Here is a 21,081-nt window from a genome sequence, read left to right as displayed (position 1 = left end):
TACCGCCGACAGCAGTGACTAATCTCCTCGCTACGTTGGAGGCACCTCAAAGGGTGGGATAGCTGGACCCCAAGATTTAACGCGGCTGCATACACAAGGCAGGATTCGAACCCCTGACCTTGCTTAAGCGTGGATCAACCCCTACCGCTGAACCACACGCTTGGGGTTAGTAGTTGGTCATTATTTAGTCTAAAGGTTTAATTATGTTTTTAATTCATCGAGTATTACAATCATGTGATTTTGATTTCTAAGATTTTAATTAAGCAATTTTAGTTCCTCATTTGTGCGATTTTAGTTCTATAAATTTTAATTGAAAAATTTTAATCTTTTAAGTTTCACAATTATATGATTTTAGTCTTAAAAGTATTGTAACTATACATTTTTTGATTTATTTAAATTACATATACTATAATTTTTAATTTTTGCATTAAATTATATATATATATATATATATATATATATTATTACTAAAATTGTATAATTGCGATACTAAAATAAAAATATATTTAAACTTAATCTAAAAGACTTTTTAAATTAGTTAAATATTATGGTTTTAATTTTTTCTATCTCCGCTCTTTTTTAAGGGTCGATTTTTGAAGAAAAAAAAAATTGATACTTTCTATTTCATTTCAAAAGTTGATGACTATTAACTATTCTTTATTATTAATTATTTTACTCCTTTATCATGAAATTAAATAGCGAGAAATGAAGAATAAGTGTGTTTGGAAAAAAAAATGTTTTCCCACTTTTCAACTGTTTTTATAGGAAAAAAAGTTGTTTGTGAAAAAAGCTAGTTGTTTGGAAAACTAACTAAAATTTGTATAAAAAAAAAATTAAATAAGTTTTTTTATGAAGCTAAAAATTTGAAGTTTGTTTATTTTTCAAGAATTTTTTTCCTTTTAAGTTTATTTACTATATAATTTTTTTTGTTTACAAATAATATTATACATCTTAAAATTATTTATTAACAAACTTATCCAAACAAAATTTGATTTTGATAATAATCGATTATAATAAGATCCATTATTTATATGATCAATTATTAAAATATTCGTTTTCCCAAACACACCCTAAATGATAGAAAAATTAATCAAATAAGGTAACGAAAAAAGAATATTAATTATATGTCAATTTATATTTCCCAACCTTAAACAACACTTTAAAAATGAACAAATGTACTTGTCTTAAAAATTCTTTGACATCTCATTTAGTAAATATGCCTAAAAGTCAGGCCAAGCCGTACGCTGCCAGCGGCTACCGAAATTATTCTCCCTGCCATCTATATATTGTTCTTCGATATTCTGCTTCAAATAAATTTCTCATTTACATTAATGACACATACAATAACCAAAAAGAAAAAGAAAAAAGAGTAACACTACATAACAATGGTGAGTAAATCACGATATGACCATGTAATGGCTCGTTCTTAAGCTTACAATGAAAATGCTGATTGATATTCAGCAACGTCCAAAAACAAAGTATGCCAACACTAAACTCAATCCATTATAATTTGGCCAACAGATGAACGGAACATGTTACTCAGGGCATGTTGAACTTCTCCAGAGGTGTGTTCACTCCTCACAAGATCTACCAGTAAGTGAAAGAACCGTGGAATATACCTCCTGAATGAATCCTTTTTCAGACCAGCCAACCCTTGCAATGCTGAGATGACTAAAGATGTCCTGGCAGCTATCTCTTCCTTCCTTGCTGAGCTCAGAGGGAGTTTTCGATTTGGTGCTGGCAGGGTAGCTGAATTGTGAAAAGTGGAAACTGAACCAGCACAATTTAGGTATATGTCCAATACTTTTTCACATGCATCAACTAACTCTTGTTCTAGGCTTATCTCATCATGCACAAAATGACCGTGGATATGTAAATTTTGTAAAAAGTTGAGGTGATTCTGGAAGGACTCATTTTCAAAATGAACCATGGGAGGGCCAGATATTTCAAGGATGGAGCAAGCTTTCTGCAACTTCTTCAGTAGGATTGACTCTCTGTTCATATCGCGAGCATGTAAAGCAATAGATGAATATAATTCAATGAGGACTTTGATGCTAGCTGCAGATAAGGATTGCTGGTGCTTTTTGTACAGATCAGTTGCAACCTGCAAATAGAACACAAATATATCATCAAGATGAACTCATTCAAGGGTGAAACATATATCAAGCTGCACTACATATATCTTTAAATCTGTTTTTCATGAACAACTAAGGAGGAAAAAAATCATTGAATTACGTTTTAAACTCAGTGGATCCATATAGATTCAATACTAGGAAATTTAGTGATTATGTTTCAAGTGTTAACTAATGCACATACAAAAAGAGCTAGAAGTAAACCTGAACTATAAGTAGCTGCATAGCAATATGGTTCTTCATTCTCGACACAACATATGTGGCGGTTTGCAGATTGTCGTCATCAAATTCATCATTTGTCAAGTCATGATCAGAAGAACTTTCCAAGTCAGCAGAAGGCTGTGAAACGTGAGGCACCTCAATATTATTCATGGTTCTCAAGACCTTCATGAATCCTGGCACAGTTGACATAGCTGCATCTTTCAAACACAGAAAGACCTCTTTCCATTCTTCTTCTGAAAGCCTGTTACCAAGGTCCCCTGTGAGACGCACTAATCCAGCAACTCCAGTACTAGCTGGACCTTGAACAGGACTTCGAATGAACTCTGTCAATACTGACACCACTCCTGGTAGCTGAGACCTCACCACATCAAAGAAGGTGACAAATAAATCTATTAAACATTCCGCTGCTACTGAATAAGTCTCAGAATCCCATGTGCTTCCTTCATTATGCACAGATACTGAAGGTGAACAATGGGCCTCTTGTAGATTCATCTCTCTCTTTCCAGATACCAAGTTATATACAGGGAAAATAACAGAACAGAAAATGCTATTCCAAAATGTGTGAGAGAATAGATGACCATGATCCTTCAGAATGTTAAAAAGCACCTCCAAAGAACTCTTCCTGATGGCTGATCTTGGATCAGACGTTAGTTTTGATAACCCTGCAAAAAAAAAAATCAAAATATTAACTTAAAGCAGAAAAAACAGGCAACATTTATGAAAAAAATGGCCTGAAATATCCTTATGCAGATTTAGGCTATCTCACTGGTGCACAAAGTGTGGTTAAATCACTATCATGTTTTCTTTTTTAGACACTAACTAGGAGCTGAAGATACAATTATTTGCTACATAGAACAAGAGAAGTGCAAGCAATTCTCTTGACAAAATGCAACAATCATCGCTCAAGATTTTATAGCAAAAACTTAATACAAAGCTTAACATGCTGTATATGAAGGGCAGCGTCAATAGGAATGTTAGCAATAGACATTTGAGATTTATATAAAATCAATCAATCAAACAGAGTACATACATTTATTGGACAAGAATAAGCTTTTTGGTCCACCATGATGGTGGTGGCTTGGCCACCGTACCAAATTTCTTAGGGCATAGCATCTGAAGGCATAGTACCTGATAGCAGAGGATTCCAAAAGGAAACATGATCATCGTTATCAGTATGGTCTTGTAAATCTGAAATACCATTTGCTACAACAACTGATGGACCATCAACATTGCTCTTCTTATTGCAAACAAGTCCTCCATCAGCAAGTCTGACTGCACAGAACCGAAGAAATGCAATTGCATTGAGGCTAACATCACTGTTGAATCGGCTATTTGTAAATGTCAAGAGGCACCGGACACAATCAGTGAAGGTCATTGTCTCTGTCTCAGTAATATAAGGAAAAAATTCACGCACTATTTTTTCCATGGTCTCGAATGCTAATAATACAATGTTTTTCCGTTCATCAGCTGCAGCAGCTGTAAAAACCTGAGAGCCAAAAACACTGCATGATAAGTCAAGATTGTTCCATTGTCTCAATTCTCAGATGCTAACAATTACATGTGCATTTCTTTCTATGGAAGGCAATGGGGACAATTATGAAGCCCATATCTGAACATGGTGTAAGAGGCGAACTTGCTAAATGTCATTGTATTAACAATTTGCTGTTATACTAAACTTGTGTATTACATTTAGATTGTTGAAACCCTCAATTATTTGACTAGATATGCATCCTCAATGTCCCTTTTATTTTCTTTTTAATAATTAATATTCATACCTGAAAGATCGTTTGGACTATCTAAATTCCCAACAAAAAATAAAATGAAATGTTCCAATGACAATGAATTTAAAATAATAATAAAAGCAATTATAAGCATTCTTTATATTTAATGTGTGTATGCAAGTAATCAAATGTATATTTTTCTTGAAAAGAACAGAAACGATCACAAATGTGCCTTCTCAATATGTTTCACTTTTGTAAATAAACAAAAACATTGAGCAATATTTGACAATTTCAAAATTGTGTTTTGGTTGATCCCTAAAAACATTGAGCAATATTTGACAATTTCAAAATTGTTTTTTGGTTGATCCCTATATAGTTTCATGAACTTTGCCTTTTAGTTTCTATGATTGAAAGCCTTTCATTTTAGTCCATATACATATCATTTTTGTTTTCTTTTAGTCTCTAATTTCATAAATTCTACCTTTTAGTCCGTATAACAATAGAGGACAGAGACTAAAAGAAAACAAAAATGATATGTATAAAAACTAAAATGAAATGTTTTTGAGAAAGGTAATTAAGCATTTTTTATTTTGCAAAAATAGTTTGAAACCATGTCCATAGTGGGGGGAAGAATCAAGACAACTTCAACATTACCATAAAAACACTTTTCCAGCCAGATTTCACATTACTGACACGGCTAAGGACCATCTGTGAAATACAACGAACTATTAATTCTCTAATTTCTGTGGTGTTGCTTTTCTGCATAACAATCACAAAAGGTCTCAGAAATTCATTTTGAAAATTATAATTAGCCAGCTCCTCACGCTCCAAAAATTTCATTGCAAGTTGTCGCAGAGAGTCCATTGCAAAGATTGCAACTGATAAGTTCTCTGATAATCCAACTGACACAAAGAAATCTGAGAGAACATTCCATATGCGAGACCATACTAATCTGATGCGGTTCATATTATAATGCCTGCAAATGCAACCATGTTTTAGTCATGACTTCTAAAGTAGATTCAATGATCATCAGAATTTTAATCATAAATGTGCAAGAAACGAGATTAATAACTAAGATTCACCAATTACAACATACAAAGAACATGACTGGGAGAAAATCACAACCCCTTTCTTAAGGTCTAATAAAATCAACAAAGGGTCCCCTTTCAGGCAAGTAACATTTCCCTCGTTCTAAGATATAATAATTAACATAAATATGTATGAGAGTTAGAGATATAAAGCCATTCTTGAACCACCATGTAATAGTTAGAGATATAAATATGTTAGGAAATCTTTAGAAAGTGGATTTTAACCTTATGAAACTGGCTTATAAGATGAGCATTACTCGCTTCCACTTATATACATTATTATAACTTCATCATTATTCAATATGAGATCTCCAACACATCTGTCTCATGCCAAAGATTAAACATCTCAGACGTGAAATTTGCATAATTAGACATTGAGGCTCAATAACTGATGACATGATAGACCCAACAACAATAAATAATCACTAGGATAGTCAATTAGAGATAAGGGCAACAAAATGTATATAAGTAAGGAACAATCCTCATCTTACACGTCAGTCTTATAACCTAGTCCCCAGTTCCATTACCTCCTAACTGCAAAGCCATTGGCTGCATGTGGGTTTTCTGTGTCAAGGGAAATCCTGACAGCATTATCAATAAATACAAAGCTTATCTGGTTGCAAAGGGGTTTGATCAACAACCAGGGTTTGATTACAATGAAACAGTTTTACCAGTTGTCAAACCTATCATTATGCGTGTTATTTACTAAACCTGGTTGTTATCAACTGGTCCATTCGATAGATTGATGTCAGAAATGTCTTTCTCAATGTGCATCTTCAGGAGGAGGTGTACATGATTCAACCATTTGGTTTGAATCCTCAAACAAATCCTTGGTTTGTCGTCTTCATAAGGCACTTCATGGGATTTAACGAGCTCTATAAGCTTGGTACGATCGCTCACAAGCACTCTTCTACAGTTTGGGTTCATTTCTAGCCGCTGCTATCCTTCTTTATTCATCTTTCATAAAGGGGCAGTCATGTTAAAATTCCTTACGACAAAAGTTGAGCTTCTGTTAAATTTTATACTTGTTTCATCCCTAACAGCCACTTTTCTTGAGATGAATATCATAAAACAATAGATTTTATGTAGCAGGGCAAGGCATTACTTTCTTTCATGTTCAGAATAATAATTCTTATGTATGACCAAACATTCAGAAGCCCAAACATTGGCCTAAGTGCCTAACATTTGACAATTTCAACACCATACTGAATATAAGGAAGTGAAAACTTTGCCGGGGTCATATATTCATATACTAGGATATTTCATGAAGAAGTACATATTCACTTTGCAAGCTTCATATGTAAAAAGTATTACTTGAGAGATATGAATGAATTGCACAAAGAGCACATCAATCTTATTAAGGACAAAGAAACTTACGCAATTTCTACTATTTTAGTGAGGCCAAATACACGGGGATCTGTTGGAGACTGTAACTCTGAGATGGAGACTTTACAAAGTGCTTTTACAAATGCTACTATTGCTTCACCATTCAACCGTTGACTATGAGCAAACACATGGTTCAATTCAAAGTTCCCAATCTGGTCCAGTAGATTCAAGTTTGAAATGAAATTATTTATCTGTTCTGTTGTTAATATTGCAGAAGCATTGACCCCTATACTTGTACTGTCATATGAACTACCACGAACAACAGCCACCATGGCTGGATTCTGGAGTGTTCCTTTCTTAAACGAAGAAAAGCCTAATGTTTTCATTGCTTTCTCCTCCGTTTCAAAATTAGGTGAAGTGAAGAAAGTTGCATCACTTGGGGCACCCTCACCTAACAGTTGTAAATGCTCAATTCGGGAGAGGCAAGTTAATATGTGTTCCCATGCTTCATACAGATGATCTCCATCTTCAATCGCAATTGATATTATTGCCTGTACAAAAATAAGATTTAAAAAGATGACTTATACATGAAATTAAGTGGTTCAATCACATGATAAACACAAAAAATGTACAAATCACATTTTATTTTCATACAAAGGATTAATGAAAGTGCCCCCATTCAGTTCATTACAGCTTTCTTGATAGAAGTACAATTCAGATAGAATGAAGTTGATGAATATATGGAGTGCAAATGTGCATTAAGCAATAGTAATTATAAACGCAAAAGGAGAATACAGATCTGTAAATGAAATTAAGATTCACTTACCTTGACAGCATCGACATTTTTCTGTTTCATATCTCCAGCACAGTGCAGATAAGTAAATTTGGCAACAGAGGTAACAAAAGCATCCCTTTGAGTCTGCATACCCATTACTGCAGTAACATGCACAGCATGTCGAAATCCTTGTAAGCATTGAGAAGTAGCTACCCTGTCATCACTCTGGTCAAGTGTTACACTGAATGCCGCCAGCATAGGTCCCCAACAAACTTCCACCATAAACCTTAGTATAGCCACGTCTGTGACAACATGATACACAGATCTGCAATAACATTATAACATGTGAATAGAATGTCTAAACTACAAAAATGCATTGAAAGATTAACACTGCTCATGTAATTAATGCTTAATTATTCTTTTGGTCCATATAGTTTCATAAACTCTACCTTTTAATCTCTATAATTAAAAGTATTTCATTATAGTCTTTATACATATTGCTTTTGTTTCTTTTCAGTTCATATAATTTCCTTAACTTTAACTTTTAGTAGAAACTAAAAGGTAAAGTTTATAAAACTATATGGATCAAAAGGGTAATTAAACCTTTAATAAAGAAAAATGTACAGGATGTAAGATGCAGACCCAGTGCATTACCATAAATATATAAACAATAGTTGTAGCCTTTTCCCAACAGTTGGGGTCAGCTACATGAATCGAAAGGTAAAATTCTATTATAAATCATATCAATAGACAATCTATTTAATCCAAATCTTTCTGAATGGTTTGCTCTATAACTTATCTTGTTTTTGCTCTACCTCTAATACACTCCATCTGATCTACTCTCCTCGTTGAGACTTCTACATGTCTTCTCTACAGATGCTCAGACCACCTTTGCAAACTTGTCTGTATGTCTTCATAACATTCTCATCTCTGCAACACTGAGCTTTTCTTCTAGCTGGCTTACATTTCCCAGCATTCAGTCTCGCACAACATCACAGGTGTTATAGTTACATAGTAAAATTTTCCTTTAAGCTTTGAGTGGTACTTCTCTATCACAAATAACAATTGAAGCACCCCTTGATTTCCACCCCACATGAATCCTATGGTTTACATTTCCCTCTATTTTCCCATCCTTCTGTATGCTGACCAAGATAATTGAACAATGGTAACTGACTTTTGGTATCATATAGCCTCCAAATTTCATGTCCATGCTATAATCTGCAAAGGGCATGCATTATGGCATCTGCTTTTGGATATGTTCAAAAAGCTTGAGTGGTATTTCTAAATAACACTTGAATCCTATGGTTTACATTTCCCTCTATTTCCCCATCATTTTGTATGCTGACCAAGATACTTGAACAATTGAAACTGATTTGTGGTATCATATATTCTCCAAATTTCGCGTCCATGGTCAGTAAACAAATTTCATTTCCCTTCTGCTTAAACAAAAGTCATGCTTCCAAAATTTGTCTCCACCTCTCTTGCTTCCATTTATTTCTCCTCTCAACTCTCCAACAAGGACATATCATCTGCAAAAGGCATGCATTATGGCATCTGCTCTTGGATATGTTCAGTAAGAAATAAGAACATCCAAGACCAAGTTAAAAAGACGGGTTTGAAGCTCATTGCTGGTGCAATACTTTATGGCGCCTCACCTTATGTTACACTCTAATTGTGACACAATCTTACATATCTTTGTTTTCCTGACTACAAGCAAGACAAACTTCATTCATCTCTCAAGCTTTCCGCAATACCTCCTCTTGGTAACCCACCATATGGCTTTTCCAAATTGATGAATTGACCTTTTAATGAAAGTTTTAAAAACTGGCTCGGACCAACCAGTTGGACCCATTTATCCAAACGGGTGAACTAGCCAATGCGAGCCCATTATTGGATTGGATTGAACCGGTATAAAGCTGGGTCAACCAAATCAATTCTATTTGAGCGAGCAATTCTAAATGCAACACAGCACAACTTCCAAGTCTGATGCACATGTGTCTCTCTACCATAAGTAATCACTTAAGGGAATTGTTCATCTCCATTTAATGAAATCTAAAATTTAGAAATTTGACACCAGAGGGACTCGATCCTAGCATCTCCCATTTAAAGAGTTAAAGACTTACCACCAAGCCAAATGCTATTTTGTGATAACAATTACAAACATATTATACATATACATATCAATTTTATTTTTATTTTATGTTAATTTATGTGGTTCAACTATGTTGGACTAGATGTATTTCTCCATATAAAACAAAAATAAAGGTAGTTTTAGACTAGATGGGACTTGAACCAAATTGAATGTGATTTTTTAATGACTTTAGTGACCACTAAACCAATTTATTCATAATGTTTTTAATTTAAAATTATATATTTAATTATATACTAATTTATGCAGTATAATCAGTCTATAATTTGATTGTTTTGGCAGTATTATATTGATTACAATTTTTTTTGTGAGCTTCTTTAAGATATAGTATGAATTTTATTGAAACTTGTAAGCATGAAATATATATGAGATGAATATTTTTTTTAAAAAAATTATAGAAACCAGATCATACAATTCAATTAGTGGCCCACCAATTCGACCAATGACACGATATCCTAACCAGTTTAATGATTGGTTCAGTTTTTAAAACATTGATTTTAATTCCTCCAATGTCTATCCATCAATCTTTGTAGCAAGTATATTGCTTCTGTGTTTAACCTCCCAGACATAAACCCAAATTCATTTTCTGTAATGACAGCTTAATTACCCTGTCTGTAGCTTCATAAAATGGCTGATGAGCATAATATTTCTATAATTAGCCCAGTTTTGTAAATCACCCTTGTTCTCAAACTCATACACAGGGAGTGAGGTACTTTTCTACTCATGTAGTATCATCATTGATCTCATAATCTTGTTAAACAGCTCCATGACCCATTTTATGCCTTTCTCTCCTATACCCTTTCATACCTCATGAAATATAATTTGGTCCACATGCTTCTAAAACCCTCTCTCTATAAATACTTCTTTAATTTCTTTTACCCCCCGTTGATCCTTGAAACCCTATGTTGACCATTTCTATTTACTTTCCTCTTGAATAGTACATCCATAACCAAGATCTTATGTTGGGTGGTCAAGCTTTCTCAAGGGATGACTTTGAAGTCCATGCAAAAGTTTGTATATGATTTTCCTTATAAGAAAGAAAACAATTTGTAAGCATGTCGGTTTACTTTTGTACATGATTAGATGTTCTTCCCATTACCTAAAACAAGTGCTAGCTATAGTAAAATTGAAAGGTGAAGCAAAATCTAGAAATGTTTTACCCTCTACCATACTCTAGACACTCCTTTCATGTGAACAACTAGATCAACTCCTAGGAAAATCTTTACTCATTACCGTAATCCTTTTACTAAACCTTCTAAATCCTCTAAAAAATGTGTTGGGTATAAAAATCCATTGAAAGATATCATCAGGTGGCACAGCCAAATCAAAACCTATTTAAATCAAAGAATTAATGCATTGTGAAAAAGAAAGAGCTTAGCAGGTCTAGTTTTGCAACACTTCCACAAAAAAAAATTAATAATAATAAAAATAAAAATTCAAACATTGAGCAATGTCTTATCTTACTCTGATTTTCGTGAATTTGATTTAAATTGCTCCTGAATGTGCCGAATGAGAAGTCCATTTGCACCCACTGCTTTTTCCTCACTCTGCTTCCAGTTCACAAGATTGAGTATACCATCCAATCCCAGCAATCTATTGAAGCTATTTGCTTGTTTATTCTGAGGCGCAGAAGAATCAGCATTCATTTTAATTTCATTTTTAACAATTTGGTCATAAAGTGCCCCTAGATATTCCTCTGGCAAATCCTTTCCATCATCAATTCCTCGGTTGTTTCGAACAAAATCAGCCTTTGTCATCTGGAAAACCATTAACACAATATACACCACAAAATTCAGGTCAAACCTATATTCAGCATTATAGGATCACAAACAAGATATCCTGAATTTACGATCTCAATTTTGTAAAGCAATAGAAGAATATAAGAATTATAAACAATGAAATGATATCCAATTAATTTACAAAATGATATTATATCTGATAGCTCCTCTTGTTCACTGAGTTTCCCTGACACAAAGCTATAATTTACCATAACTAACATCACCTAAATAAGATAAAAGAAATGGATAGAGAAAATAATTGATATTTTCTGACCTGTATTCAGAATAAATATCTAAAAATCACATTCCCTTGTTAGTATAATTTTCTTTCATTAAAATTAACATATTCAAATTCCATAAGGAAAATAGGATGTACCAACGACTAAAATTCATTTTAGCCTAATAGAAACAAAACCACACCCAGATTAGAAACCAAGTAATATCACTACTCTGATACTCTTAACTGCTGAGCCTAAGAAATAATATAAAAGATTCAGCAAGGTCAAACCTTATCTTTCACCATATTATTATGAGCATCTGTATTAAGCATTATGACAGAGTAAGCAAGAACGTAGGCAGTATCTGCACTGCTAAAAGAACTAGGGTTGCATTTACAATAGCGCTCAGCAAACTTCTCCATGATGCGATCAATTTTTTGTGCCTCACCAGGCAACCTGAAGCCCTGAAGAAAAAATCGAATAGCTTCACCAAAATCCATCCCTTTGAAGTTAAAGGAATCTACATAAGCATGCATAACTTTAAGAGGAAACTCCTCCCTTTCTCCCAAATAGTCACCGATCTTGGTTTCATCAAGGCCAGCAGTATTCTTCAGGAACAGTGCCACTTGTTCTGGAGAACTACCAATTTTTTTGTTGCTTATCAAAAATTCAATACCCTTGGAAGTTTTTCGATTAAAAAGTGATATGCCTTTCTGCAATTGACCCAGAAAAAAGCATCAGCACATAATATGAAAATTTGCAGCTCAGGAAGACAAACTTATGTATAAATGGAATTCACGGGAGCAGAGGGAGAGATGGAAAAGAGAATTGTACAGACACAATACAGGTTTGTATATAGGTAAAATCACCCAATGCTAAGCTAGTATAAGAGGATAGTTTAGCATCATGATGATATAACAAACTTGTCATTCTCTGAGCTAAGTAATACATACATGAAGTTCGATTTTATATGCTCGACGTTGCTCTAACGTGGCAGCATCTGAAAATTCAGAATTTACGTCAGGATGCAGCTCATGATCAGAAGCATTTCCTTCTTCTCCATTTAGTATTAGATGACTCTCTGCTGCACTACTGCTTTCAGGGGTCTTTGCTAGATCTAAATCTCCTATTGTTATCTGCTGGTCCATCCATGATCCCATTGACTTAATAATGCTGACCAAGCACTTCACAGATTCATGTCGGAAAGTAATATCCTGTGCTGGAGACAAAGCTGTGGTTGACCCTGTAGGTGGTCCCAAAGCAGTTTTCAGAAGGCCATTTACAATCCTGCAAATATCTGATGGAATTATAAGAGTTTAAATACTAAAAGAAGATGCAAAACCAAACTAACATAAGTAAATAAAAAATCTGTCTACTAGGTTCATACTGCAGCAGACCTTGAATAAGCTTTAGCCTTTGGAAGCATACAGTGCTCCAAATACACCGTATAAGCAAACTTCTCATTAAACAAGCAGGGAAATGGGTGTGACCCTAAAGCTCAATGTATTGCCTTCAACATGACATTCTACTCCAAATTACTAAACCTTTTATCAGAAGTTGTTACAAACTAACAATTCCAATAGTTTAAGTTGTTATGGTGAAGGCACATGAATAGTTATATATTACATCTCTAAGACACTACCTAACAGAAGAGCCCTTTGAGCTTGAAGTGAGGATATTTCACAGGTCCATCTTCCTTATGCTAAAATTCAACTTTTTTCATTACAAGAATGGGAGCTGAAAGGATCAAACTCTAGACCATTTGTTCATAGAAGCTATAATATCATGTCATGAGACAAAAAATCCCAAAGCTTAAGTTGTTAGGTGAAGACACAAAAATTGTTTTATATTACATTTCTACAACAGCAACAACAAAAGTCTTTTTCCCACTGTGATTGGCTAATGTATCACACGACATCACTTTTTCATAAATATTCACATGAGACCCCTCTTAACTTTTCTCGTTGTCTGTCTTGGTTTCCCTCTCCCAAGTTTTCCCAGGACTAAAAGTCATGCAATTTAATCTCCTCGTTGGTGCTTCTAGAGAGGCCTTCTTTGTATGTGTCCAAATCACCTTAACCAAATTTTTGTTATCTTTTTCTCATTCGGTGCAACATCAATATCTTCTGGCATACAGTCATTTTGCATCCTATCCTTTCTTGTGTACCCACTCATCCATCATAACATCTCATTTCTGCTACTCTATTTTTTTTTTCCTCATGTTGTCCCCTTAAAACCCAACATCTACAACTATAGGATCTAGTTAAACATATAGTTGTATAATAAAATTTGCTTTTGAGCTTGTGAGGTACTTTGCAATCTCAAATAACCTCTAATGCCTTTTTCCATTTTGGCCATCCTACTCGTATCTTGTGTGACTTTTTCACTAATTTACCCATCATTTTGTATTATTGATCTGAGATATTTTAACTTAGAAACCTATGGTATGACATCTTCTCCCATCTTTACTTGAATTACTTCCAAGTCATACTCCTGTTGTCCATTGCTGAAATTGCAATGCATATTCTTTGTTTGTCTCCTACTTAAGCAGAAACCCTTCGTTTCTAAAGTATGTCTCTAAAGCTTAAATTTAAAGTTAAATATTTCCCTTGATTCTTCAATCATAACTATATCATCCACAAGAGGCATGTAATTAAGGATAATCATTCATATGTCCCTGGTAAGCATATCCAAAACTAGATTAAACAAGTAATGACTTAAGGCAAAGCCTTGATGTAATCCTATCCCTATAGGAAAGTCCTTAGTCTCGCTTCCTGGAGTTATCCCACTAGTAGTTAGTCCCTTATACATGTCTATATAGCCTAGATGTAACACACGCGAACACCTTAGTTTGTCCTTCATTTAGTCCTCCAAAACCACCATGAGCTCTTAAAAATTATCTTGCTTCATTACCAACATGTTCATTTAGATCACTGCCTAAGACAATCTTTTTCTCTTGTGGAACGCCTTGTACCAACCCTCCAAATCTTCCCAAAACTTTTCTTTCACAAGTGTCTTTGATCCTACTTCTGGTGCATAAGCACTCATGATATTGATGATCTCCTATGCCACCACTAATTTTTAGGATAAGATTTGTTCGCAATTCTTTTTACATCCACCACACTATGTTTCCAATCCTTGTCCACAAAAATACCCACACCATTTTTTCTCTAACTTCATCTGAGTACTAGAGTTTAAATCATGTGGTATCTAGCTCCTTAGCTTTTCTTTCTCCAACCCATTTGGTCTCTGGTAGGCCAATAATGTTAATCCTCCTCCTCTGAATGTCCAGCACCTGCATAGATTTACCTGTCAAAGTACAAATATTTCAAGTTGCAAACCTAATCAAGCACTTCTGAACTAGCTTCTTTACCCACACCCATCTAGGAAAATGAGAAGATTTTTGCTCAATTAACACTACATCTAGGCATTGACGAAGCGACTCTGGCTCATTTGACATTGTACTCTAGCCATAGAGCGTGTTACTTCAAGGTAACTAACATTAGCAAGGTCAATGAGTTTTTTGTTGACTATCAAGGGCCTAGCACAACTCTTCTCCTTTATAGTATATTATTTCTAACATAACTAATTCCAATCTTCCAAATCGTAAATAAAGTATTTCAAAAAACCTAATTTGAAACTGACCACACCCAAAAAATTCACTCCACCCCATCCCCTCAAAATCCAAATTTTCTATCAATAAATGGAAAAATCCAATGAATTTGCATTAACAAGGCTAATCATCATTTTTTGTTTGGTAATTAAGTTTAATTAGTATTTTAGCATATGCATTTCATAGGCTAAATTTTTATTATATATAACTAAAGTTTAAAATAAGTCATATATACAAATCAATAGTATATTTGAATATATCAATTATATTTAAAAATTATATGAATAGATATTTTTAACATATAAATTATATTTTAGATTTAAGATAAATAATTTATATTATCACATGATTATTTTTAATTATGATAATTTATTTTTAAAATATTATTAATTTAATTTATAAATAAAAATTGAAATAAAAAAGAAGTTAAAAAATCCCAAAAAATCTTCTAATCAATAAAAAAAAACCTAAAAACATTCTCATTAAAGAGAAACACTCGTGCAAGATAGCTGATCGTATATAATATATAGGGGTGGATTAAGTTAAATTATCATCTTTGCTTTCAGAAATATTAGCCCATGTCTGTTCTTAAAAACTGACAACTATCAAGGTAAAAGAACAGCAGAATATTACAAAAAGCAAGATACCTTTCGAAAATGTTTGAAGCATCTACATCACAATCATAGTTGACAAAAATGTCGATAATAATCTGAGGATCTTGAGATATTTTGTCCAATAAATTTAGAACAGTCATTTTTTGAAGAAAACTGGGCTGAAGAACATTCTCGAGAACTCGAAGGATAAGCATGGGAAAGAACATGCCAATTTCTTTTTTCAAGCCTGATCTGAATTTTGATAACAAGTTCATGAAAATGGAGCACTGAAGTTGGAAAATGGCCATTGCTGAGAGGGCACTGTTCTTCAATAATGACAAGCACAGATATTGCTTAATGGCATTGAGAAATCTGCACCATGTAGAAGCAAACATAGTTGTCATGACAAATTATTAATGATAATATTGAAGGAAAAATCTTGGGGAAGGAACATTTTTATATGTAATTAAGTCAATGTCATTGATCACAAAGAGATAAGTACATTCTATGAGCTAATATTGTTACACTCCCCCTAAAGCTGGATCATATAAATCATATGCACCAAGATATTACCAAATGTAACAAACCCAAGACCCCCCCCAGAGACTTAACAAACACATCTATTAATTATTTTATGAGAAAATGAGAAAGGAATTTTTTCTGTATGTGCTTGAGTGTTCTTTTTCCACCCAGCAGAATGGACTTATTTATATTCAAGAGTATTACAAAGCTAATTAATGGCAAAACAATTTACAAGGGAACAATTAGGATACCAGTACTTTCTAAGATGCATTGAACCTAGCCTATGATGCACCGATACGATACGCGTATCGGATACGACACGTATCCGATACGGCGATACGATTATTTTAAAATATATAGGATACGATACTTGTAAGATACGTGTCATCATATATATCAATGTTCATATATTATAATAATTGTGTACATGTAATTATGATCAAAATTCATAAACATTAAATATATAATTGCTATTTTGCAAATCCAAATTAAAAACATACTTATTGTACATTACTAAAAATAAATAAATTATAAATCATTTCATCATAAATTACTTTTTATTGTTTACAAATAGAAATAATATTACAAATTTTGTTCCTTTCTTAAAATTATCTATATAGAAGATAATTTTCATTTACAGTTCATCAAAGACAAATATTTCTATGTTTCTATATTAAACATGTTTATATATCTTATTTAGCTGTAATGGATATTTTATAATTTTTCAAAAATTTGAATACTTTATCGATACGTATCACTAATAAGTATTGGTGAAGTATCTAAGAGTATCGGAATTCAATAAAATTTTCATAATATTTTTAAAGACTAGGATACTTCATTGACACGTATCGGTGAAGTATCCAAGAGTATCGGATACGGATACGTATCGGATACGGATACGTGAAGCAAATTGAAGTATCGGTGCTTTATAGAACCTAGCTATACCAAGTATTTGGGCTATTTGGAAAAATATACATTAAAGAAGCTCTTATCTCCCAAAATATTCCTATTGCAATTGCAAACATATTTGTTCAAATTTTCAAAGCTAGTAGTGCCATAAAACTAGACAAAGTCATCTCTCGCATGAAGTAGAAGTCCACTTTTATGTGTTTTGTTCTTTCATGTAAAATTGTATTGGGGTTAATTTAAAGGTTGTTTGACTGCCAAATATTATTCACATTGCCTTCTTTATTTCTCTAAATCTCAATTCTTCAAACAATTATTTCATCCATATGAGTGCAAAGCTAACAAATTCCATGGCTAAATATTATGCTCCTGGACTTAACTGAGTAAAACATCGAGCTTGTCACAGTATTACATCATGAAAATGAAGGGGTAGGCAAAATGGGTTTTTATAGCCCATTGTTAGTGTGATCAATTAATTGTTGATACAACCAAAAACCATGCTTGATCTCATCTGCAATTGCTGCCACTACACAAAAACACTCTGTAACAGGCTATCTATTTTTATCAATTATCATGATGCTATGCACCCACATGATAGCATGATTAGATCATACTATCATCAACTATAGTAGCTCCTATTGAGGAAAAAGATGGTAAAAATGCACCTGTCTGGCTATGTGCATATAAGACCAATAAAAGGCCTGCTAATAAGAGTTGAACAGATGGAGGGTAGAAAGGAAAGGCAAAGTAAAAAAAGCAAAACAACTAAATTAAAAAGCAAAGAGACCAACATATTGAGATGGAGAGTAGCTGAAAGAAGTTTCACCAAACATCTTCAATTTAAATTGAACCAACAAAGAGAATATTAGGGAGGAAATAAACATTTTCCAATAATAGGAAATAAAGAGAAATGAAAGTACAAATAATAAAGAAATTATAGGCAAGCTAGCTGGTAAATTTCTGAGAATTATTTCATTATATGTCTAATTAACTTACCACCTCCCTATCCTTTTAATCAGAAAATATACCATATTAGACAACTTAAGTCCTTGAAATAATAAAGCATTTGTTTTAATTGAAAAATGCAATTTTATTCAATAATCAATAGAAAACAAGAAGAATATAACTAGGGTAGGATAAGATGCCTCCTGAATAAAGAGTTCTTGATACAACAAGGAAGAAGGAATATTCAAAATCAAAACTGTAGCAGGGCTGAGCTGTTTCTCTTAACATAAGAATCTGCAGTTCTGTTGAAGCAAATATGAGTAAACGAAAACCATGAATATAAGCCCATTCTAACAAGTTCAAGGCCAAAGAGATTTCCTACGAGATAGGACCATTCCGCTCCACCCAATTCCCAAACACACCAAAGGACTACCTAAATGACATCCTCAACCAAATTTTAAGGTCATTGTTTTTATTTACCAAATAAATTCAAAATTTGCTCCAAAGTAGAAGACACATCAAAGCACTCTCGAAGAAGCCCAGAAATATTGTTTCAAAGAAAAAATAATGACCCTACAATTTAAGGGCTACAAATTTTCACCAAATTATTTGCCAAGATCCTGTTAAGAAGGAAACGTGTACACATAAATGACTTTTTGTCTTTTAAATGGGTTCGAGTGGAAGCATCTACAACAAAACATGCCAGGAGATCAAAGTTCAAACTGAACGAAAATTGTGAGTATTTGAAATTCACTAATATCTCTACAAAAGTGAAATTCGCAAATCAAAGAACCCCTGAATAGAATAAAAGTTCATAACGTGTGAATTATGCAAAGTATAGAGATGAAAAATTTCATTCAACAGATAGTGGTTGTAAGGATTAGTATGTATCATACTACTTGCCTCTCATTCATGCGCCACATTGAACCACCAGTATCCATGACTACCTTAAGGAGCTCCAAGGACAGAATCTTCCCTCTCAAGAGGATACGATCGTCAGGGTGCTGTTGAGATGAAAATTTCATTGACAGTTTGCACAAATTTTTAAAAAGAAGAAAACCATCCTCCCTTATTTTACTTCCATCAGCTCCAGTTCCAGCTTCTTCGGTACCTGTTTCATCCGCTGCTTTGGGCAATGGTGGATGGACATTTTTCACTTCCGGAGGAGGTGATGCAGACGATGGTTTGAGAGGAACACCCTCACTTGCCTCCATTATCTCGTTGATAAAATTTTGGGAAATTTGTATGGAATTGCCCTCATTCAAATTCTTATCAGTGAATTCCAAAAGTTCCCCGACAGAAACCCTTTTAACGAAGACATCCATGGAGTCTTCCTCGACTCTGGTGAAAACAATGGTCATGATCTGGGCAAGAACCGCTTTCGCACAGATCTGATTAGTGCCGTTCACCCCACCGAGGTACACATTATAACACGTTCTCACAATTTGAATAAGAGAATCTGCCCGGATCAAAATGCAGGGGGATCTTACAGCTGAGAGCAAGACCCTGAGCACACCCAGCTCAATTACCTCCTCTCCAAGGCCACCCGACTTACAAATAGCATCAATCATATTGAAAACAACGCCGGACTGAGAAGCATTTGAATTATCAGGGCGATTGATCTCCCCGCAGATAAGGCCGAGAGAGAACAATTTAAAGGTGCATTCTAGAGCAGGCTCAACAACCTTAGGGTAGGCAGAGTCGAGCGCAAGAAAGAGAGGTTGAAGGACATAGTCGGCGTCTGAGGAGGAAAGACCTGGAATAGGGTATTGGGTGTCGCCTGGAGACGTTTCGGACTCAGAGAGGGATTCGAGCTTGTCAAGGGTGGATTTGCAGGAGGAGACAAGGTGAGAGTGCTTACGCCATGCGGCGTTCTTGATGATCTTGTCAAGTGATGGACCGACAACTCGGCCGCAGCGGGAAGGACCTCCGAGCGATTGCGATGCGGACATTTTCTTTCAGTGATGAAAAAAACAAGAGAAGAGATTGGATCATAGAATTTGCTCACATTCACTGATGTATGTGAACCAGGAAATGAACTGAAATCTGAATGCGTCCGAGTCCATTCACAGATTCATTCTCCTATAGCGTGCATGCGTGAAGCATAATATAAGCATAACTCCTTCATTTGCTGGTTGAGAGCCTCTGGCTCCTGAACCTACGTTTGCGTAATAAGGAATTGTCGTTTGTCAAGCTAACTACGCAACATGTACCGCATGGTAAATGGGTACCTGGGCTCATGGTTTAAGTTGCGTTTTGGATTTTAGATCCGACCCAATCTCAACAACCGGTATGGATGAAAATTGAGTTAATTACACTCCATTTAAGAGTTACCAATATTACACGTTCTCCTCTTTTGGAATAAAAAATATAATCCACTTTTTTATGTTAAAAAACATGTCAATGTCTTTCTCAACAGATTTTGATATACATGATTTTCTAAGCTTAAATATGTTTAAATTGTCTCAAATTAGGTCGATTTTTAAATTATTACTATTTTTTTAATTATTTAATTATTATTTTTTCAATTTAGTATTTGACGTTAGTCCCCTATATTAAGTGATAACATGGTTGACGTACTGTCACGTCATCACCTTACAGCGTCTGCCATATCATCTTAATGTCCACCTTAGTCTCCATGTTATTGGTCATGTCAGATTTTAAATTTTTTTAAAAAAATTTGTTTCGTGCATTCGGTTTTGGAATTTGACGAACTCAAAAATTGGTTATTTGTTATTCGTGTTCAACTTCAACGTTAAATTTCATAAGCTACCAATTTGTTCCTTTTTGTTCTTCAAAAGTTATAATTCTGCATGTTTTCATTCTCATTCTTTGTTTTCGTCATTCATCCCTGTTTTTGTTGTTCTTTATTTTGGAAACACACATTCTGCGTGGTTCTTTGTTCCTTGCATTTGAAGCACCGTTCTTCATTGACCATTGGTGAAGGAAAATTATTAAAGAGGTGAGATTTTGTAGCCATAAATAGACAAAGTTGTTGTCGTTGTTGAAGCACTACCAAAGTTGTTCTTGACAAAACCCTTGTCATTCTCCATCTGTGTTGAAGGTAAGTGGTTGCTTAGGTTATTAGGGTTT

General features: G+C 34.1%; 1 protein-coding gene across 4 annotated transcripts; it reads right to left on the bottom strand.

Annotated features, from left to right (window-relative positions):
• Positions 1-1,179: 1,179 nt before the first annotated feature.
• LOC109789940 (brefeldin A-inhibited guanine nucleotide-exchange protein 1) lies at positions 1,180-20,198 on the bottom strand. 4 transcript variants are annotated; one of them, XM_020348999.3, is made up of 11 exons: positions 18,892-20,198; positions 15,670-15,987; positions 12,363-12,696; positions 11,700-12,122; positions 10,878-11,170; positions 7,316-7,589; positions 6,541-7,040; positions 4,730-5,051; positions 3,483-3,840; positions 2,337-3,016; positions 1,180-2,104 (listed from the first exon to the last, which is right to left on the bottom strand). In XM_020348999.3, the coding sequence occupies exons 1-11, from the start codon at positions 19,938-19,940 to the stop codon at positions 1,496-1,498; spliced, it is 5,160 nt and encodes a 1,719-aa protein (XP_020204588.2). In that variant the 5' UTR covers positions 19,941-20,198; the 3' UTR covers positions 1,180-1,495. The 4 variants fall into 4 exon arrangements, with proteins under 4 accessions (XP_020204588.2, XP_020204590.2, XP_020204589.2 ...); XM_020349001.3 differs by lacking the exon at positions 18,892-20,198 and having other exon boundaries at positions 12,363-12,706; positions 15,670-15,842; XM_020349000.3 differs by lacking the exons at positions 15,670-15,987; positions 18,892-20,198 and adding an exon at positions 12,807-14,654 and having other exon boundaries at positions 12,363-12,706.
• Positions 20,199-21,081: the final 883 nt, after the last annotated feature.

The sequence above is a fragment of the Cajanus cajan genome, chromosome 9, assembly GCF_000230855.2.
Source record: "Cajanus cajan strain Asha chromosome 9, NIPB_CcT2T_4, whole genome shotgun sequence".
Lineage (NCBI taxonomy): Eukaryota > Viridiplantae > Streptophyta > Magnoliopsida > Fabales > Fabaceae > Cajanus > Cajanus cajan.
Note: the sequence above shows the minus strand (reverse complement) of the source record. Positions and strands in the feature narration are given on the sequence as shown.

Coding starts and splice junctions, on each gene's coding strand:
- LOC109789940 (XM_020348999.3), bottom strand. CDS start 19,940: ATGTCCGCATCGCAATCGCTCGGAGGTCCTTCCCGCTGCGGCCGAGTT. Junction 11,171..11,699: donor ATAATATGGTGAAAGATAAG/GTTTGACCTTGC, acceptor ATGGTTTTCCAG/ATGACAAAGGCTGATTTTGT. Junction 3,841..4,729: donor GCTGGAAAAGTGTTTTTATG/GTAATGTTGAAG, acceptor TTTGGCTCTCAG/GTTTTTACAGCTGCTGCAGC.